This window comes from Caloenas nicobarica, chromosome 11 (genome assembly GCF_036013445.1).
Source record: "Caloenas nicobarica isolate bCalNic1 chromosome 11, bCalNic1.hap1, whole genome shotgun sequence".
Lineage (NCBI taxonomy): Eukaryota > Metazoa > Chordata > Aves > Columbiformes > Columbidae > Caloenas > Caloenas nicobarica.
Window position 1 is genome coordinate 2,780,633 of NC_088255.1, and position 22,568 is coordinate 2,803,200.

The 22,568-nt window shown below is 44.3% G+C and overlaps 1 protein-coding gene across 5 annotated transcripts in view; it reads left to right on the plus strand.

Moving 5' to 3' along the window:
- Positions 1 to 382: 382 nt before the first annotated feature.
- FGD3 (FYVE, RhoGEF and PH domain containing 3) overlaps positions 383 to 22,568 on the plus strand; it is a 103,407-nt gene continuing 81,221 nt past the window's right edge. For all 5 annotated transcript variants that reach the window (XM_065642750.1, XM_065642751.1, XM_065642752.1 and 2 more), the window contains exon 1: positions 383 to 665. In XM_065642750.1, the coding sequence (XP_065498822.1) occupies positions 518 to 665 (148 nt within the window). In that variant the 5' untranslated portion in view covers positions 383 to 517. The remainder of the gene's footprint in view (positions 666 to 22,568) is intronic.

The window sequence follows — 22,568 nt, forward strand, 5'->3', positions numbered from 1 at the left end:
TTTGCCCTGGGGACGCCTCGTGTTTCTTGACCACCGAAACGGGGAGGACGTCTCTGCGGTGTGCGGGTGTCCGGAGGGGCCCGTGCGCCCCTTCCTCCCGGGCCGGGCCCGCGGCGCAGCCCACCCGTGTTGCTGAGGCGCGGGATGCGGCGCTGCCAGCACGGGCCGTTCTTGGCTCGGCTCCTCAAGCGCTGAACGCCCGTTCCCGGAGCCGCTCGCCCGGCGGGGCGGGAAGGCGGCAGGAGGCGGGGGGGGGGGTCTTTCCCTCCCCGCCCCCGCGGGGCCCCCTCCTCCCGGCCTAAGGAAGCGCCAGGGCGGGCGGGTGCGCTTCTCCCCTGCGCCGGGGGCAGCACCCGGTCCCCCGGCGGCCGCCGCGGTCCGTCCCGCCGTGTCCCGCCGGCCGCCTGGGCCGGGCCGAGCCGGGGAGGGCGGCGCGGGCCCGAGCGGCGGCGGGAGCAGCTCCCGCCTCCGCCGCCTTTGGGGGCGCCTTGTCCCGCTCGCGGCGCCTCATGGCGCGATGCAGCTGCAGTGGGAGGGAGAGGAAACCCACCCCCCTCGCTCGGCGGCCGCCTTTGTAACCGCGCAGCCCGGCGCGCCGCCCGGCCCAAGTCGCTGCAGCTCGGGGAGCGCCGGAGCGCGGCGGAGGGAGCAGATGGAGCCCGAGGGTAAGGCTGCGCCCCCCGCGCCGCGCTGCCCGCCCGGGGAGCTGCCCCGGCGGCGGCACGTCCGCTGCCCCCCTCGCCCCCGGGGAGAGGTTTCCGTGCGAGCTCCGCGCTCGCCCGCCAAGTGTTCTCCTCAGCGGAGGCTGGGGCGGCCAGGGGCCGCGGGGAGCGCGGGGCGGGCGGGGGTCCCGGCGGGGCGGGGGCCGCGGCCGGTCCCCGGGCCGCCCCGCTCCAGGTGTGCGAGGGCCGGAGGGGCAGCGCGGCCCTCCCGGTGCTGCGGCCCCGCCGCCCAAGACCTCCCCTCGGCGCTCGGCGGGCGCTGCCGGCGCCAGGGCCCTCCTGCCGGGCTCTGCCCGCTCCTCCCCCCGCCCTCGCCCGCCGCGGGAAGCCGGGCACGGCCCGGGGCCGCGGGGGTCGGGCTGCCCCGCCGGGCGGGGGCGCGGGCTGGAGCGGAGCCGCCTGAACAGATCCGGGGCGACGCTTAACTTTTTTTTTTTTTTTCTTTTTTTTTTTTTTTTTTTTTTTCCTCCCCATGAGCGAGCTGGCGTGTCTAAGGCGAGCCCATTGTCAGCGGGTCCGAGCACTCTTTAGGCCCGAGCCCTTTGGCTGGGCTGGCGAATGCTCGGCCGGGTCCCCCCGCGGGCAGCGCCGGCTGCGGGTCCGCACCGCGGGACTCGGGTGTGTGCGGGCCCGGACTCCCCGGCTGACAGTGCTCCGAGACCGCACCTTCCAGTAAATACGGTACTAAGCCGTGTAAATATATTTTTAGTTCTTCTAAAACCACATGAAACCGGTTCTGTTAAACACTTATTTTGGTAAGGCTGTTATTAAATGCATAGATCAAATTTATTTCCTGCCAATCCATGTTTAGGCACTTATGAAATGCCAAGTTTTTCTCCACTCTCTCCTTTTTAAATACCTTTTGGAGCTGTTAGTACTTATAATGTAAACCATTTCTAGTTGCAAATTGGAAACCTCTGAGCTATAATGGTCTGCTGCATTTAGCTGGCTGTCTCTTGCAAGCCCTACATTCTCATGCAAAAAAGAAACAAACCTTAAAAAAGCTTATGAGATTCATGTTTAGAAAATTGGCTGATTGGCTGCATACATGGTAGCTGTTTTATAAACCTCAGTACCTAAGTCACATTTTCCATTCCAGATATTAGGAGTGGTTAAACTATGTTAAAGGGATATACTCTAGTTCTCGTGCAAGCTTTAGGGAATTTTAACACAAAGGAAAATGGCAATTTAAAAGAATGTGGGACTAACCACTTCTTGCAGTGCCTGATACACAGCAGCACTGAAGAGTAGAAGAGACTATTGGCAATTGTTAATGACCAGAACTGGTTTTGTTGTCCAAGCGGAGAAGTATGCAGAATGTAAATGGGATATGTATGCTGACAAATACATTGATAAAAGTATTCTTGCATTCTTTTGAAGAAATTTATTGTTAGTAGAAAGCTAGTTTTCACAGTACTATTAGGATGTTTTAATTACACAGTTCATATTTAGAACTAGCGGAGCTTGTTTATAAAATCCTACCCTGAAATAAGCAGGCTGGTTCCGTTCCTGATTTAGCTCATTTATGACCCAGTTCTTTATACTGTATGGCTTCTTACCTTAACAAAGGTAGAGAAAAATGATAAAAACGAAATTAGGTTTAAAGGAATTCCTTCTTTCCAAGAAATACATCCTTATTTTAGAAAAAATGGAAGTTCTCTACCCTGCTTCTCAGGTAGGTAAAGGCTGGATCGAGCCAAGAAAGATACTGGTGAGCTGCAGACCTGCTGGGGTTCTTCATCTGCCCTGGATCTGGGGATATTCAGACAGTCTGACTGCTGGCACTACTCGGGTACCAACCTTTAGTACATTAAGTTTGGAGACGGGTCCTCCCGCATGGATGGAGCCTGCAGGAGCTGGAACACCTGTGTTAGCAGCCTCTCTCTCCATTAGTTATAGAAGGACCTGAGGCTCTCACATTAGATGCCTGTAGATAGATATGTAGCCCGCCCTGGCTGTGATTATGCAGTTTTGTTGACTGCGGCAGTCTTCAGTGAGAGAGTTATTTCTGTTTTCAGAGTTACAGTGCCTAGAGTAGGTGATCTAACAGAAGTCTTGTAGAGGATGAGGTTGCTTGCTTTTATGACCATGATCAAATGTGCCCTGCTTGTGTCGTCCTGGCTCGAATCAATCTTGAATGGAGCTGGAATTGCCCTTGTCCAGTCCCCTTTGGTGCAGCTCCCTGCATTTAAATGTATGTCTGAAACTCTTGCTGAAAGTGAAGCCAGGACTCTTTTGTCCCGGAGGAACTCTGCCTCTTTCCAAACGCGCAGATGCAAGCCCCGTCAGGTATCTTCCACAGAGATAGGGAAGAATGACGGGATTGATAGTAGGTTGCCCTTTCCTTAAGGAAATCCAATGTGGTGTAGTAATGCCACAGAGTTCTTGTGGATGGACCCCAAACATCAGCTGAGGTGATGTGAGGAGGTTGGGACCCTGGGAGAGATCTGGGAAGTCAGGATCCAAGGTGCTGGTTTTTCACTTGTGCATTTTTTCAAGTTGTACCTTTTTTTTTTGGTTTAGAGAGCTTGTTAAGATTATCAGACATCAGTAATATCTGCAAGTGGTCCTGCTTTGGTTAGTGAGTGTGAGTGAGTCATTTATATGAGAATTGAAAGGACGGAGAGTGCAAATGCAACAATGTGATTAATGCTTTGTTTCCCCTCTGACTGTACACCGGTTTCTACTCAAGCTATGAACTTGTAAAATGCTTTTGAGTAAGATTCATTTTCTTCTTCAAGCTGTTCCGTAAACATTTAAAATATTTTTCACTTAAGAAATACTGAAAACTTGAGGAATTTGAAAGTGTTTAAAAGAGGCGGCTGGTAAAGCCTAAGTAATAAATACTTCTAGCTCCCAGGACTGGTTACAGATATTGTGTTAGAGATTTGAGCTATTGATTATGTAGATGTTAACTGGTCTGAGTGGGGTAAACAGTGTGGAAGATTAAAAGTAGTAGTAACTACTGCGGTATTCATTTTTGTCAGGGTTATCAAATTTTAATGTGAAAATGAACATTTCACTTGAGAGACCTTGGTTTACGATTCTCGCATAATGGTAAATATTAGTACCATTTGCAAAATACGTCTCTTGTTCCAAATTCTCTAAACAGGTTGAAAGTCCCTTTTAACTAAAACAATAACTACATATATTTTTCAGATGTAGAAACAGAGAATTTGAGATAGCCTGAGATAAGGTAGGCTAAGGTACAAATTGAGAGAGAGAGAGAGGAGAGAGAAGTTATGAGGATCACTGAGCTCCTGGGGTGGTTCTCGCCGTGCTGTGGTCGCTCTCTAGCCGTGTCCCCACCACCGGCTCTCAGGCCTCATTGTCTTATCCTCTGCCAACCCCTTCCAGCTCCCCACTGAGCCCCAAGCCCGGCTCCCCCGAGCACAGGACCCCAGACCTTCACCATGAAAATCCACCATGAAATTGGGAATAGATGTTCGCGGATCAGCGGTGCACTCTCTGGAGCATACAGTAATTGGAAGGCAGGCAGTCCCGGCACGGAACTCTGGCTGGTTTGGAGGTTATGAGCAGTGAAATCTGAGAAGGCCTTTGTTGGCGTAACAATAGTGGAGGTACACTGCAAAGTGCTTCCAGAGAAACTTTTTGCCTCTCCCTCTACTCTCCCCGCTCCCGTTCCCCAGCCGTCTCCTGGAAGCGAGGTTTTGTATAACTATATTTGCATTTTGTGTCTTAAAACTTTATGGGTCTTTGGATTTTATTTCACAGTTTGTGGCTTTTCACTTTATCTGTGCTGGCTGTCGTTAGGAGTTTCTGGTACTGAAGCGCTGTACGTTTGCTTTACCTTGGCACTGAGCAAATGCTGTACCAGCCAGCGCAGAGGAGAAACGCTAACGCCTGGTGTCCTCTCCTGCAGCACTACATGGAGCAGCAGCCTGATGTTCACCTCCCTTCCCTCGCTGGTATGGCCATTGCTTTTTCTGGCAGAAGTCACCATGCACTTCTAGGAGAAATACCCAGGGTGTGCAGTTGTGACCTGGCTTCTCAGGGTTCAGTTACTGAGTTTAAAAGGCATTATTTAAAGCACGTTGCTTCTGTGGTCTCTGACCGCTACCTCTCAAAATGCTGTTCTGCCTGCTTTTTCTTCTGGTGTCACTGACTTTTGGTGCTATTTTTGTCTTTCTGTGAAATGCAATTATGTATTTCAGGCTTTATTGGTATTACCGGCTTCCTTGTTTTCTTGGTTGCACTTTTCATATTATTTGGCCAATCTTAAGACCCTGGTGTGGAACAGAAAGCCAGTGATTTAGCTGCTGTGGGAGGGCTGGGTGGGGAACTGGGCAGGAAGGTTGGGGAGAGGAGGTTGTTGACATAGGATAACCTCAGTCCTCTGGTGCAGGATTCCCTGCAGGGACCAGTTGGGGCTCAGAGAGGTGGTTTCATCAACTTGTCACCTCCAGAAGCTCCATTAACAGAGGATTGAGGTTCCTACCTTGGAGCTGGGCTGTCTGAATAACCCTTCAGATATCATAGCATAGCACCATTTTGGTTGGAAAAGACCCTCAAAATCATCAAGACCAACTGTTAACCCAACCCTGGCACTAACCCATGTCCCTGAGAAACCTCATCTCCACGTCTGTTCAGCCCCTCCAGGGATGGTGACTCCACCACCGCCCTGGGCAGCCTGTTCCAATGCCCAACAGCCCTTTGGGGAAGAAATTGTTCCCCAGATCCAACCTCAACCTCCCCTGGCGCAACTTGAGGCCGTTTCCTCTGGTCCTGGCGCTTGTTCCTGGGGAGCAGAGCCCGACCCCCCCTGGCTCCAAGCTCCTTTCGGGCAGTTCAGAGATCAGAAGGTCTCCCCTCAGCTCCTGTTCTCCAGGCTGAACCCCCAGCTCCCTCAGCCATTGCTCATAAGACTTGTTCTCTAGACCCTTCACCTTTATCTCTGCCTTCATATCTTCGTTCTTGTGCACACCATGTTCCTGTTCTTCAGAGACTGATTTGATGCTGCTGCTTAGAAATTCTTTGTCTTAATGAAGATTCACAGAGACAATATTTTTAAGCTGGACTGCTCAATGGATAAACTTTGCGTTATATTTGCCGTTTTTCTCTCTTCAAGCATTTTGAATATTCTGTTGCTGAACTGTACTGAGCCACTGCTTTAAGTGTACCTACCTCTACTGTTAATCTGTGCTACTCATTCAGCTGGTTAATGAATGTGAAAGGCTGAAACACTGACACTTTGGACTCTGGTGAGATGTCAGCCTGTTACTGGAAGCCCAGCCTCTATGGACGGAGCAGGTGGGTACAGCGTACAGCAGCCTCCACATCTGTGCGTGTCGTGGCAATCTGGATGGAAATTTTTGGAGGCCACCAGCATATTAAAGAATTTGATTTCTGAAGGTCCAAAGAGCCTGGTAGTCTCAGAGATATCTGAAGACAGCTTGGGTGCCAGAGATTTCTCTTGTTTGTTTTAGCCCTCTGAAAAGCAGGCAGGTGTCTGACTAAAATGAAGGAATTTAACACTGGGCTCCAGTTTTCTTAAACTCTTGGCCTCTTTTTGTTCTTTCTTTTTGAGCTTGCAGGCTCTGAGCAGAAATTCTCTCTCAGTAACTTAACCCTGAGCAAATATTTACATTCATGAGATTCTTGCTACTTCAGCAATCATTTTGGGCCTTGAGGTTGGAACAAGGTGAAAGTTACTGTACCAAACATTGGGGCTGGGGAAAAAGCGGAGAAAGGAAGCCCGAAGAAGCATCCAAATATGATTTTACCATGTTTGGTAGGAATCACCTGTTTGGTGTGTTTTTGGTTGTCACTCTGCAAACATTGCCATATTCCAAAATGAGATTTGCAGAGATACCGTATTTCCTGCCACTGCCCCTTTGTATCTGGTGGGTGCTTGTGATTTGATTTGAATTTCACCCATGTCTTCACAATGCTGAATAAAAATGTTTGTGTAAAAATTTAAGTGAATGGACCGCTAGAAGGGAAGACTGAAATGGAAAAGAAGGGAAAATTGGTGAGTACAATGCAAAAAAAAAAAGCATTGAAAGAGGTTTTGAAGAAAGAGGGTTTTAAAGTCAAAATTAGCTAAGAAACTTGAAATTTGTAAAAGAGGAAACCTGTACAAAACACTGTTTGAAATTAACCTGTGAACACTAGAAATGAACAGTTCTCCTGGGTACAGAGTCACAGAGAACTGAATAACTGAGGCACAGGAGGGAGTGATCTCCCCCAAACCAATGGCTGAAAATACCACCAGATCTCGGCTTCCCGTGTTTTTGTGTTCTGGATTTTACTGTTGCCATCCAACAGCACACCCTGTGCTGGCTGCACAATTTCTGGGAAAGAAAGAGGATGACGAGAGAGAACTCCATTCTCACAGCCTTTGTGGGAGGTTTCTCATGGTGGTCCTCAACAAAGGCTGGACACTGACTTCTTCTCCCCAGCAGGTAATGATAGGACAAGGGGTGATGGTTTTAAACTAAAGGAGGGGAGATTCAGGCCAGACATGAGGAAGGAATTGTTGCCCCTGAGGGTGGTGAGAGCCTGGCCCAGGTTGGCCAGAGAGGTGGTGGCTGAACCATCCCTGGAGACATCCCAGGCCAGGCTGGACGGGGCTCTGAGCAACCTGAGCTGGTGCAGATGTCCCTGCTCAGGGCAGGGGGGGCACTGGGGGAGCTGGGAAGGTCCTTCCAATCCAACGATCTCCAGAGCAGCGCTGGGCTGTGTGTGGAGCCCCAGGGTGCTGCTCTGCCCCTGGCCATGTCCTGCAGCTGCAGCGTTGCCGAGGACGAGCTGCTGGGAACATGCACTCGCATGGGAGAGCTGAACGTCTGAGCCAGCCCAAACTGGGTATTGCATTCCCTCTTATATTTGACAGAAAAGGGATTGCGCCCCTGCAGCTAAATTTGTACTGTTGGTTGACATGGTTCTGCTGGAGCTGTGGCTGAACCTGCACTACGTTACACTGATTAAAGGTCTGTCCCCCAGGCTCTAGCAGCGGACAGCTGCATGTTGGAACCGTTAGAATTTGCATTGAAGTAGCATATATGGTTTTTCTATTTACATTTCTTTCCCCTTTTTTCCCTGTTTGTTGAATATCTGCGAAGCCCCAGGTTGGGAGTGAATGAGTTTTGCCTGGAGGGAGATCTCAGCCCAAGTGAGCCGGGTGTGCCAGCTCCTGCCCCGCTCCCCGCGCTCCCATGGAGCAGCAAACGGTGCTGCCTGACGAGCCCTCCTGCATCTGCCTTGCTAATTGCTGTTGAAATTCTTACAGCCTCCTTTTCAGCTGTAAAAATGCAGAGCCAAATATCAAAGTTGGAAACAATCCCCCCCTAATTATTACGCAGTTGAGAAATGAATTTCTTAGACATTTTTTTGACTTGAGCAAATACGTGTCTTGCCTTGCCATTCCTAGTTTACTAGTGGAGGTGCAAGTGTTCACAGCTATGGGACAGCAAGATTTCCTCAAAGTAGTAAAATAAAAAAATACTATTTAAAAAAGCCCGTCTCATCCATAGTGTCTGGAGTTGTTGGAATTTGGTCATTGATCTGAGTTACAGCTGCTTGATTTTGATGGTTGTGCAGTCAAAAAAGCTGCTTCACTTGGAATGCAGAACAGATGCTTTTCTTATTCACTTGAAAGGATAGTCTGATTTTTTTAAATGTTTTTCTTTCCCAGACCATGCAAGTCCCCAAAGTTATTTTAAAAATTGCTAATCCTCTTGTTAGGACAAAGAAACTGTGGAAGTGAATTTTGAGGGTAAAGGAACTGTTGTGTTAATGGTCCATCCCGGGTTCAAGCTCTGCCCCTGGCTACAGCCCCGCTTCAGCTGTGGAAAACATGTAGCAAATGGTTATGGAATAGCTGGCACCAAGAGGCGGTGGTCTGGTTTGTGTTGGGTTCTTGTTTGGTTATTTTTTTTTGCTTGTTTGGGGTTTGTTTTGTTTTTTTGTTCCCTCTTCTTACCCTCATGCCCAATTGTTTTAAAATTGGATTGTGTCTTAAAGCATGAGGGTTCATAAACTTACAGAAGTTACGGCCTCCACTGGAACAGAAATTTTCTTATGGTTGGTAACAGATTTAGGGTTGTTAGTACATATTCTTCAAAAAAAAAAAAAAAGTTCATTTCTAGTTGTTGAGAAAATATATACGGAGTGGTGCCCCTGTTTTATTTGTATGTTCAAAGTGTTAAAACGTATTTTGACAATAAACTCGGGGAGGCGGAGGATGTTCAGCCCCGCTGCAGCGTCCACTGGCAAAATGTTGCATTTTGCTTTGAAGCTGACTCTCCCAAAGCAATAAAAAACCTGCAAGTAAGTTGCCTGTAACTGCAGTACAGCGTGCACTGTTTGGGTGCTCCCTTTTCTTTCCTCCCTCCTTGTTGAATCAGGTTTCAGACAAAACCGCTGTTGAAAACGGTGCAGGATCTTGTGTTGTGGTGATCTCTGGCAGCAGAGCTAGAGCAAGGCCATGTTGTGTTTTCTGTTCAGTGGAGGTTCCGAAACCCAGGAGCTGTAGATGGTGCCTGTAATTTGGGAATGGCTTGGTGAAATGCTCTTACAGATCTTAAACCCCAAGAACCCAGGTGTTAAACTTGGCTATTTGATTTGACTACATCTGCTTTTGCACCTATATTGCTTGGCTCTCCCAAGCAGCTGCTCTAAGAATATATTCCAAGTCTGCCAAAGAAATTAGATTATCCTGTCTCCTGTTTCCTGATTTATTCCATCAGCTTCACCGGAGGAACCTTGAACTCCTGTTGAGTCCTGGTCACCTATTTGTCCCACTCCAGGGCCCCAGGATGGAAGAACCTCGTGTGCTCCCGCTACGCCTCAGCATCAGCCTCCCACTTGCTTTCTCCTTTTCTCACTGCTTTTGGTCTCTCACCTCTCCTGACATGTTGCAGTTCCGTGGTACCTTCAGGATATTCCTGATGACATCTCTTTCCAAGATGTGTTTCTGTTGTGGCACCTGCTTGGCTGACAGTCTGTAATTAAAATTAATAAAAAAACCTAGTTGCCCCAGTTACAGGCTAGCCTAGCACTGATCTTCAGATCCTTCTGGTGGCCAGATTGCAAAAATACACATTTGTACTCTTTTCTCTCTGAAACTTTTGGTTTTAAATTCAAAACCTTGAGATTTAGATAGACCACGTGAGTGCGTTTTGATAGCTGCATAACTGTGCTGCTGTTTCCCTGTTTGTGTTTGGTGTTGCGTTTTGTTTGTTGGTTTGGTTTTTGTTTGTTGGTTTGTTTTTCCCCCAGAATTTATGTCCCTCTATCTTGTGATTGAGATCATTTTTTTCCCAAGTGTTAAATCAGACTTTTGAGCATGTAGAATGTGGGTGTAGCTTGCAGAATTCTGGGTGTGGTGATATGATAACTAATGAAAATGGTCATCATTGTCATTCCCGAGAACTGTGCATCCTACGGGGAATCCCTGGGGCTCCCTACCGAGGAGGCGCTTCACACTGAAAACTGATTTTTTTAAATTTTTTTAATTTTTTTTGTTATTTAACTATGTAGTGGGGAAAAAAGATGAGGCTTCATCTAGTATCCATTTGATTAGTACATTGATATCTCGTGTTGATCTATCTTTTGAAATGCATGGAAGATGTCTAAATGTCACACACTATAGTTTCTAAAAATACTGCAAAATCATAATTTGCATTGAAGGCCTTAAAATACTTTTTTTTTTGTTGGAATATAATTGAAGTTTGTCTTTTCAAAATGTTGATTAGGATGTTAAAAGGTAGCATAGCTATAAAAGGAGAGCAGTTCAGGTGTAACTCGATTCTGTAACTTCCTTTTTTTTTTAAGACTTTAAAATCTGGTGGTGCTTTACTTTTTTAAGTTGATGATCATGACTGCAGTGGTGCCTCCATGCTGAAGAGCCATACGGGGTCTTCAAAATCAAAATTGTTATTTTTCAGTCTGGCGTCATGATGCAAAAGAGAAAAACTCAGTTATTTCGCTTAGGAGCAGAGTGCTCTGGTTTTTAGTTTTTCAGCAAGTTTGTTGTTTAAAGACATGACCCAAAGGAATTTTATATTTTTACCCCTCATGCTTCTGCCATCAGATATTGAGGGGAGGTCATACTTAAAGGATTAACAGAGGATGGAGCAAGGTGAAGCCTCGTGTGAGTAGCCCGAGGTTGGGCCGATTCTTCTTGCATGTTGTACAATGTCGGTGGATAAACTGCACGGGATTCAGGTCTATCAGCCGTGTTGCGTGGCTGTAGAGAAAGGAATCTGTTTGGAAAATGCTTATCTGAAAGAGAGCCTGGATGGGAAATATTGGGGATGTTCAAGTTACTGTTAGATTTATATGCAGAGTTCTGCTTAAAATGATGCTTCTTTATTATGTATATTTTTAGATGGTGTCATGGCTGGGTAATAGACTTGTGGAAATGTGTCTATTGAATGAAGGTGTAATTAATGCTGTGTATTACGTCCAGAGTAAAAGAAATGTGATTCACAAGATTTTTCTTCATAAGAACTGCATTTAGTAAGTAGTATTGTCTTTTGTATGTTAAGAATGTTCAGAAACTGTAGATTGTTTCACTTCCTTGTTTTGGCTCTTTTATTGGTTTTGGGTTTTCATGATGAAAAAGTATTGCTGTGTCTTTAGCTGACACTTCAATACACTCTGAATTTTTCCCCATTCCTTGCACCCAGCTGACATATTCAAAATGGTGTGTGGAGTCTTCATTTAGACTTGCTGGTATTGATTAAACTGTAGTGTCTGATTTTTTAAAAAATTTTTCTCCTTTTAAAATACATTAAATGTATTTTTAAGAACTCTGTGCAGGGTCTCACAATTACAGGATTTGAGCTAGTTTGTTTAGACAAGAAAACAACAAAAACTGGAAGTCTGCATTTTTTCTGTGTTGTTATTTTTACATTTATTTAACGGCAGTCATGATAAGGTCTGATTTATGTAGGGTTTGTAACAAAGTCTCAGCTGTGGATTTCTACAAACAGAATTTTAGAGAGCTTAGAAGTGTTTGTGTAAGTTAGATAATGACAGTATTTGGTGCTGTGCCCTGTGTGAAATATGTAGCATATTAAATATTTGGAGCCGGTCTAAAGGGGTCAGTGTTGCTGCTCTTTGTTTAGGCCCACCCGTTAAATCTGTCCTCTGTGTAGTCTGACTATAAGGGCTAAAACCAAGTTAAATGCATTTTCAGTTTTTGTTGTCTATTGAAATTAAATCTTGCATGGTTTTTGGTTTGGGCTTTGTAGGATGTAGTGGAGTTTTCTGCGTGGTTGTGTTGTTTGTTTGTTTGTTTGTTTTTAAATATATATATTAATTGCAGTACAATCCCTTCTTGAGAGCAATTAAGAATATGACTTCCTTCCTTCCAGACTCTTTTTCAGCGCTGACAATTGTCTTCTAAATATTTGGTCCAAAGCAGCAGATTGCGCTCCATCAGGCAGACCTGCTTCCCAACCCATTCCTGGCGCAGTCACTTTTTCAGAAGGTTAATGCAAACACAGTTTCTTCCTTCCCTTAACTTCTGTCATACTGACTATGTAAAAACAACTATTTGTGTTTAAATTGGAATCGTTTCTTTCTGCTGGCCTCCAAATTTAGGAGTGCTGTTTCTGCTCTGTTCTGCAACCTGGCTCTGTGGGCCTGACCGTCTGAACTAGGCCGAGGTACAACCGGGGTGGCCGAGGGCCTGCTGGTGGGGAAGACGGCAAAATCTTTGTTACAAGTAGTAGTTTTGGGGTGTGGGTTGGTTGGTTTTGTGTGTGTGTGTTAGTTTTTTAAGAAGGCCTTTGAAAATAACGTCATCTGTTGTACACAGGGTGAAATACCTCCGTCCCAGTTCAGGCAAACAGCAGGTCCTTGGCCATATGAGCTCAGCTTTAGTTTGCATTATGTGTCGCCAGATCCTCGGACGGATTTGCCACTAGAAAAGGAACATTATCTTCTGAATTCAGGTTGGCTAAAACCTATTAAAAGTGGGTTTGCAATGTTTGTAAGCTAGGGCACGCCATAGTCTTATATCATGTAGCCAGGAGTATTATAAACAGTGAAATACTTTCTACTCTCTGCACAGTCGTGTTTAGTTTCATGATTTTTAGGATGACACTTCAAAAACAAGCGCTGATGCTTGATTTTTAGCGCTGTAGGCGGCCTATAACACTAAGCAGATCCAGTAGAGCAGAAGATAAAATATTTACCAGTGTCTTGTTAGGGGAAAAAAAAGATTCTTCTGAGTTCATGGGGATTCAGTCTATTGCCTTGCAGCTTTGTAAGAAAATTTGTATTTATTTTGCTCAGGTTTATGTTACAAGTATGTTCAGAGATTTGAACCAAACTTAGGCTTCCCTGCAAACCATGGCTTGGGTTTTTTCTCCTTCATGTTCAGATGTTGGGTAATCCTTAGATTATTTTTAAAAGTGTTTGAGCATACAGATTGCAAAGTAGTGTCAGTGTTTAAAATCTAGGGTGCTTAACAGTTAATGATTTTCTTCAAAATATCAATATCATTAGGAAAGAGAACAGGCTATTATAGGTTGTTTTTCTACTGTCTTTTCCACTCTCTAATTACAGGCTTGATATGGGTTTTATCGTTTAGGTGGCATGATGGACTTTGGTCAATCAGGGCAGGAAATGACAGGGACAAATGTTTACTGTCTGCTACACCCCTTTGTTCCAATGGGAAAATAAAAGTAGGAACAAAACTTTTTTCTTCCCCCCTTCATTTTCCTCTTACTCAGATGACTGTGAGTTCATTAGAATGGAAATGAGTTGAAGAGGCTCCAGTTGCAGTTCTGGTTATGAAGAACCTGGATACCTCTAGAAAGACTAGGTTTCTTTGAACTTGGGAGACGAGGAAAAATTGCAGCAGGCAAAGGTATCTGTCATTCTTGTGGTGAATATAAAATGTTTTATGATTAGTGGCTCAAGGGGTTACAGAAATACTTATGAGGGCTGTGGGAAAAGTAAGGTGCCGGGTGCTGGAAAGTGGGGGGATTTGGGTTCTGTCAAAGAAAGGAGCTTTGCAATTACGTTATTCAATGAGGAATCCTCTGCAGCAATGCGGGGTGTCCTGCAGGAAGTCACAGTGGTAGCAGAGATTGTCTTGGCGTCTCGTAATGGCTTAATCGAGTCTAAGAGAAGAAAAGTGTTTTCTGCATTTCTGCAGCTGTACTTGGCTGGTGTTGCAGGGAACTCTTAATTGTTAATACCGGTAGGAATCCTTTCCGCGCCCCGCCCCCCCATTCAAGCCTGAGTTACTGCTGTACTGTCAGCATACTTGCCACCAACAATAAAGGCAATGCTAGAAATATGTGTATTTAAGGAATCTGTAAGATGAATGTCAGGAGAAGATTTCTTTACCTAGAAGCTGGTGCTGTGGCGGAGTTCTGTCTGTTTGTATTGAAAAAACTGGCATTTAATTGAGTCCTCAGAAGACCATAGATCTCTACTGGAAAAAGTGGGTGTTGTAGGAAACTCTAGATATAGCCATGCTAATTCTCGTAAATCTCTCAGCTTCTTTCCATGCCCCTAAACACAGGGTTTGCAATCCCTAATGGGGTATGAAGACACCGCATTGAAGTGGCTTTACTTGGCACTGCGTTAAGACATTCTGAGGCCTTGAGCCGTAACACAACTTGATTCTGGCACCGCTGCTGCACTGCAGCAGTTTGTGGAGGAGGGCTCCTCTTATCCTATGTGCACAGTTAGGAGCTTTTTATCCTACTAGGACTAATAGCAAGACCGTATCTCTACCTTGGAGCACCAGAGGGTACATGCATGGGGCAGTATATTGATTATTATTTCTTTCTTCTTTTTTTTTTTTTTTTTCCCCAATTAAATATTTTAACCTCCTTAGTTACATTAAGTGTTTTTATATTCCACCCAAAACAACTGGTGTGGAACTTGGAGGCTACTGGGAGGTGAGGTGTGGCTTGAGTGACCATTGTGTCAAGTTTGTCTGCAGTTAGGCAGACCATATTTTTGCACTTAGTCGCTTGACAGTTTTTAATCAGGAGAACAAGAAAATTGGCCTGTTTCAAGTACTGTCTTACACTGTATTATTTAAACTACTGAACCTTTAGATGTTAGTATACAGTACCTGCACTTTAATCTGACTGTGAATCAGCTACCTTTGAATTGAGCCTTGAGGTAATGCTTTTTGGTCTTTGTCAGCACAGTTGGATTTCTGACAGCGATTGAGAAAGCTGAGGATTGGCTTTGTTTCCTCTGATGTATTAAAGTTTTTTGTCTCTTCCTTACCTCATCTGGGGCAGTTGAGGATTTTATTTGGAGTCTGAAAAAAAAAAAAAGGACTAGGTATTTGAACCGTCTGGAAAACTCTGCTGGACTTGGGAGGTTCAGCGTTAAGCCTGCCCAAAAGCTGGGGTTGGATCTAGGCTAGCTTGTTACTAGCAAGGCAGCTCTTTGCATGAATCACAGAATCCTAGAATGTCAGGGGTTAGAAGGGACCTCGAAAGCTCATCCAGTGCAATCCCCCTGCCGGAGCAGGAACACCCAGATGAGGTTACACAGGAAGGTGTCCAGGCGGGTTTGAATGTCTGGGCAGCCTGGTCCAGTGTTCTGTCACCCTCACTGAGAAGTCTGCTGGTGTTTTGGATAACCTTTAAGGTTTCAACTTCATTTTGAGTGTGTAAGCATAGAGTCTCCCTTGCAGCCAGGTGGATCAGCTCTCCATCCCTGGCACTGGTGTCTACCAAGGGCAGCTGTGACCTGGGATGCACAGGTGAGCAGTCCATAACAAACTTTTTTTCCAATGGGTGCTGCCTGTTAGAAATCCCTGCTGAGAAAGTTTGCCCTCACCTCCTCCTGAAGAGCCTGGACTTTGTTTAAAAATATGCTGCAGTGGTAGGCTTCTCTCTTGTGTCAGGTTCGTGAAAAGACTGGGTTTGGGTAGTAGAATAGAATAATTTCATTTGGAAGAGACCCTCAGGATCATAGAGTCCAACCATAACCCAACTCTAGCACTAAACCATGTCCCTAAGAACCTCCTCTAAACACCTTTTAAACCCCTCCAGGAATGGTGACTCCACCACTGCCCTGGGCAGCCTGTTCCAATGCGTGACAGCCCTTTCCGAGAAGAATTTTTTCCTCATATCGAATCTAAACCTCCCCAGCACAACCTGAGGCCATTTCCTCTTGCCCTGTCACTTGCTATTTGGGAGAAGAGACCAACGCCCTCCATGCTACAGCCTCCTTTCAGGTAGTTGTAGACAGTGATAAGGAGAGTCATATAAACAATTCTTGCAGCATTTTTGTTCGTGGTTCAGGAGTGGGAAGCAGTTCCACTTGGTATTGTCCCTATTGACATGTATTCTTAGGTTTTAATGTTTAGCAGTAGGTTTTGCTTAGGTAAAACATTCACTTGTAGGTTAAAAATATCAAAGAAAAGAAAAATAGCTTCTGTTGGCTGGGTCTCCATCAGCAATAAATGCAGCCTGTAGAAGTGGATCCATGGAAGCAAGCTGGTGCTGAGGACCTGACATCTGCCCGGTGTGTTTGACGGGTTTTTAGGTGAGCTCTCGCCTGTTTGCTGGTGTGTACTCATGTGCAGTTGCTTATAAGAACTTAGCTGAATGGAAAAATCACTAAAAGTCTTGTTTTTAACAAAACCAGGACATTGCCTCTCCTCGTGCTGCTGACTCTGATGGAACGTGGGCTGGTTGTGTATCCAAATGGCGTACCTCGCTCATCAAGTTAATTTTGGATTAATTACCTGAACTTGATGGACTCCGACTTCTGTAGACTTTGGCAAACAGGACCATGTTGTGGAGGCTGGGTTGTTTTCTCTGGCAATCAGATTTTGCCGTGATTTCAAACAGTTAAATTTGCTTTAGTGCCATCAATAGCCATGATCTTCCACAGCAAGGGATGAAATTGTTTGAAAGGCTGGGAAGATACTGTTGATTTTTCTACCTTGTAACTTGATTAACACTTTTCATCTTCCTAAAAACATGTTTCCCAAAGGTATCTGCCCCACGGCTGGCTTATCAAGATTGCTAAATAATGCATTTAAAAATCAATGTCTTTAAAGTAATATATTTGTTGGAGGGGTACAGTTACTTTGAGAGCTGAGTTACTTTGAGGTTAATCTTTTGGTGGTGAGCCTGGCAAAGGCCGTTTTTTTCTTTTTTCCTCAAACTCATTAGGAATTTGTTCTCTTTCTTCTGCTCTCTTCTGCTCTCTTCTGTTCTCCTCTTTTCCCTTCCCTTCCCGTTTCTTACTTCAGTGATAGCAAAGGAGATGTATATTTTTTAAAATCATTATGTCAGAGGTAGTGAATCTTGGTTTAGAGAGAGGAGACCAGAATGTGTGTTGAAAAGGCACAGAAAAACATGGCAACTTCGGTGTCTAGTTCAGTGATTGCTCTTTTATTTAAAGCATTGAAACACACTTGTTGACCTTAATTAAGGCATCTGATTTTTTTTTTTTTTTTCTTCTTCCCCACCTCCCATGAGGGAGAAAAGTTTGATACATCACCAAAGGTGACTGTTTTCATTTAAAGCTCCAGATCTCTGATTACATTACCAAAAAAAAAAAAGTGATTTGACTAAGGTTTTTCAGATGTCTTTGCTGGAGACATACAGCTTTTTAGTTGCTTTTGGACAGTAAGTCATAAATAACTTGAGTTTTCTGAATTTCAGTGAGGTAAGTCCATCAGATCCCTAGATGTGTTATGAGAGTCTTAATGGCTGATCCTCTTCTAAACACCTGCACCTGAGAGAGGTTTGTACTCTTGTTATTTGCATCTCTGAGGTCATAGGTAAATATTATCTCTGCTTAATTTGTTTATTTTTACTTGCCGAGTACAATTTTCTCCAGAGACAGGTTACTTTCAGTGCAGTTCTGTGTCAATCCACCAGATGACACTTGATGCTTAGAGATGAAGAAGATGAGTGGTCTTGTATCAGACATTATGTATTCCTATGTTAATTTAGAAAAAGAGTGAAATTCAGAACGTTTTATTTCCAAGTGTGGGGGGTTTTTTTCCCACCATTTTCATATGATACTTGTGAAATTTTAGGGGTGCGTATCAGAAATGCTTATATGCTCTACTTGGGCTTTTCCTAAAAGAAAAAAAAAAAGTTGAGGGGAGACTTTTTTTATACAGGCTTTGAACAAAACTGTGCAGTCGATTAAAACCACAGTCATCATCACGTTTGGATGGACTGTTACTAGAAATGACGCTGCTGTGGAATGAGAGGATAGCGAAAGGAGCACAGGCCCTGGAAGGCCGTTCTCACCATTTCTGTGGTGGAGCCCTGGTCCCTTGACAGGCTTTACCACAATGTTGACAGAAATTACAAATATGCAAATGGTTCAGACCCAGCTTTGGCAACGCGGAATGTTCTTGAACACGTACCTGTCCGTGCAGACCAAGGCGTGATGTGAAACCAAGGGAAGGTGGTTGTGTTTGTACCGGCGCAGAGCCGAACTCACCGTACAGCAACGCTGTGATAAGCCAGAGGACTAAATTCCGGTGTTAGCTTGGTTCTGTGCGTGTAGAAAACAGTAGACGTGTGAGCCAGAAAATGTTGTTGTAGCAATATTTCTGAAGTCAATAGAATAATATGTTGTAAAAGGTTCTGGGTGATGTGTTTTCATCGGCCTGGACCCACAGGTGACGGGAGGAGAGGGTCTCAGGCCCTTTGCTGCCCACCCTGGAGGCGGCTGCGGCCTCGGCCGCACCGTGTTCATCTCAGCAACGCTTTTGTGGCAGTTTCTCACTGCTGTTCGTCCTAAGAAACAATTCATAATTAGAGGGAGGGAAGTACAAGATGGGTCACGTTTAGCTGTTCCAGTTTGAACTGTGTGGCATTTAGGAAGTTTATAAATGCGCAAAAAGGGTTAGTGGCTGGTTTGTGAGTAAAATGCGTGATTTTATATGAAGTAATCCACCTCCCACCAAATAACCTATTTTGTTGCAGCTTTTGCTTTCTTCGTGTCTCTTTCTTTACTCTCTGGTGAATGTATGATTAAGGTTCTGTGCCTAAGCAATGTCATCAGTTACACCATGATTTTGGAAGTAATGCGCCTCACTGGTGTTTTAATTCAAAAGCTTTAAGATTAATCTAACTTTTTTTTTTATATATTATCTTTGAAATAATACAACTTAAGTAGCTAGCACATAAATCCATGGCTGTGCCTTACTTGTTTTCCCAGGTAAGCTGTTTGTATTTCCTTTTTTATGTATTAAGCAGCTGGTTTGCGTTGCTCAGCAGGGTCTGCTCTGGGGCCCTGGATCCCATGCAGCTCTTGTGCTGTGACCTGGTATTAGTGGTTCAAGTGACTTTCTCCGAGACACTCGACATCCTTGTTTCTCTTCTGATGCCATTCATGATGAGTAAAGGAGCCACAGTGTGCACAGATGTTCAACAGAAGCATTTTCAATCTGACATGTCAGAGTATGTTCCCAGGATTTGGGAATTATATTGGATTGACTGAAGTGAAAATTGGACATTTCTTGATGGATTTTTTTTTTTTGGTTGGTTGGTTTTTTTTCCTGGTTGGAAAATACCAAATCATGGCAACTGAGGTAATTCCCCCTAAACTCTTTGCACTTAAACATACTCAGCATCTGAGGTGCAGGTGGGGGGTGGTGGCATCCCCCGTGCAGGGGGGTTGCAGGATCTCCTTACACTCCTGAGCACTCTGTGCTGTGTTCTGCTCTTGGAAATTACCTTTTCTGATGAGTAGTATAAAATCTTGGAAAACTTGGGGTTCTACGGGGAAATTTTGAAATCTCAAATTCAATGCCAGTATTTTTGTTTGGTTTATGTTTTAGTTAAAACAAATAAAAAACCCCACCTCACCTAGTCTATTCTACCTTGTCTATTTTAATGCAATATAACCTATTACGCTCTCTGGACAACTAGTAAAGGGCAAAAAATCTGCAGAACAGGAGAAGTGAAGGGGAATGCTAGTTCTTGCTGAAGACCTGGGAATCATCTGCCTAGCAGATGTTAAAAATAAGTCTTGCAACTATTCTGCTTTTAGATATGTGTGTGTGTAGCTCATGGATTTCTGCACATTCTCGCTATAATGACTGAGTTCCCCTGATAAAATCCATGATCAGTTAGTGAAATTGCAGTATATATGTTGGCAGGTCCACCTGTGTTTGAAATCTGTCCTGACATTAATCTTAGGAAAATTGGGGATGGGTAATTTTCATTAGTGGACCTTTGCTCAGGAATTCAGTTCAGTCTGCATAGCTGGAAGGATTGGGTTGCTCGTCTGTTCGTGACTGCTCATTTTAAGGAACTTCAGATTCATGCTCTGTGGCCCACCCTGTGAGTTTCCACTGCTCCGTCCTTCCGTCCGTCCTTCCGTCCTTCCTTTTCGCAAGGACACAGTTCTATGTTTTTCATGTGTCTTTAGCCCAGGAGGAATTTTTGGAAAGCTCTTAAATGTCAGGAGGAACTAAAGTTTGTGTTTGGAGGGTTGGCAAAACTGAATCAAATAATCGGTACCCTTTGTAATTTAAATCTGAATTTCCCTTTGTCTTTTTTTATCCTGTGCACAGACTTAAAACACAGCCTCATCTCTCTTCCTGTTTTGCTTCTTGCACCCCTCATACCTGGGCAGTATATTAAAATAGAGGAATTCCATGTCTGATTGCAGGAAAGCTGGGCTGGTATGAAATAGTTTACAGGCCATGGTATGAATTTGTCATGTTCCCTGCTGCCCTCCCTCTTCCCTTTCCATCTGTTAGCCAAAATCCTTTGTTTTTAATTATCATCACTCTTTTTTCCTCTTGTAATGCTTATGGTCAACTCTTTCATTACACTTCAGTTTTGTCTCAAAACTCCATGAAAGAATTATACCAAAAACATAAAACAGTAATTCTCAGACAAGCCAAACTTTTAAACTGTGCATTCAAAGGAGGTTTGAAATGAGGCGATAGGAGTTTATGCATCCCTAATTAGAAGCAAAGCTAAGCGAGCATTACAAAGTTATTGATGATAAATCTCAGCCCTGATTAAACATCTGTTGAAGCTCAGCTTAGTGAATTACAGCAAATTATTGCTGCCCGAGATGCAGTTACTGGTGTTTGCGGGGCTCTAGAGGAGCCGCATCACAATGCGTTTGTGGGGCCAGTAACAGCCATTCTGGGGCTCTGTCTGCTGGGCCAGCCTTGCTGCAAGAGCTAAGGAAGTCCTTTATCCTTCTTAAAATAAAAGCAACAGGTCCAACTTGCATTTTGTAACTGGTACAGTAGTTTTCACCTTTTCCATACAGGGATCCTCTCTTTTTTCGTATTCCTTTAGCGATATGGAAAGATACTTCCTTGAGAAAATGGGTTTCTTGAGCCAAGAATCCATTGCCAAATGTTTGTCTAAAGCATGTCATTAGTATGGACGAAATGAATGCTAACCAGCCCAAATCCAAACCTCTTGGCAGCAAGCTGGAACAAAGAACACTCCTAACTCTCTTGTGCCAGACGTTTAAACCTATGCAAGAGATGGTGCTTAAAACAACAACATCCAAAATAGAAGCCCTGGGTGCCATAAAATAGGCAAGTTAGTGCAAGACAAGAGGGCCTGGTAACTTCATTGCTCAGACCAGAGTGTAGTTTCATGGCTATTTGAAGAATAAGAGAACAGAAGTAAATCCTTCTCCTGCAAATACTGAGCTAGTTCTGGGTCCGAAGCATCTCGGGGCAGTGCTCCCCAAACAGCTGCGTAAGGATGCTGCAAAATAGCAGCTGGCAAAAAATCAAATAATTCAGTCCATTGATTTGTTTCTTTGTCTGGTTCCCTTAAGCAAAAACCTGCTAAATCTCAGCTGGGAGATTATTTAATTTCTGTAATTGATATGTTATTCCATGTCAATAGAAATGATACTTCATAAAGTGCCTTGGGATTTTTTTTTTAAAGTCTTTTGTATAATAAGATTATCATTAAGCCTGATTAATTATGATTGAACGCATTCCAGAATCTGAGATGAAAACTCTAGAAACTACAGCCTCGAGTTGTTTGTAATTTTACAGGTCTTTGTACAGGCACCGAATTTGATCGATGCAAGACAAATTAATAGGATGTCCAGAATTTTAATTTTTTTAAATTCGTATCAATATGGTTTTAACTTTTCCCTTGGTGTAGCAAGATGCAGGGATTTGCCATGCCAGGCAAGTGCGCTGCTGCCGGCTCCTGGCAGGGAAACTGGGTCGTTTGGACCTCTTAAGCCTGGTAGAGAAATGAGCAATTGAGTGAATTGTAACCTTTCTCTTTACTGCAAAGGATAAAATGAAGGGGGAAATGAAAAAAAGGCTTTTGCTTTGTTTTACGTGAAAGCATACACATGTACAGATAATTGTAAAAGCTGCAGAATAAAACTCGGAATGCAAACGCGTTTTTCATAAGTCAGAAGCAGAATAATAGTCTATGCTAAAATTGCTAATATAATCATGGTCTCTTTGTTCTGTGCAAATTTCCGCAGGGCGATTTTTCTAACACAATTTTTTTTGTTGTTTCTGAATCAATTTGCAAACCGAGTAAGAGAAAGCAGAAGAGCTCTGGGCCCAGCAGAGTGTTTTGTAGAGGGATGCGGTATAAGTTCTACCCACCCCAGCCGGAGATGCTTGTGCCGAGCCTGAAACCAGCTCCTCTGGTGGGTTCTGGCACCTTTAGTCTTGAAAAATAGCTCTTAATGCAATTCAATTAATTCAGTCAAACCCTTCAGTTTTTTTGGCTAAGACCACTGCGTTTTGGCACATGGATGAGAATCTGTCCCTGTTTAGGGCATCCCATGTTTACATATAGGTCCCTATAAAAATATGTCTTCTGTTCTATATAATATTACTTCGATATAAAGCTTTATATAAGCAACTTCAGTGGATACCTTTAAAAGCAATTT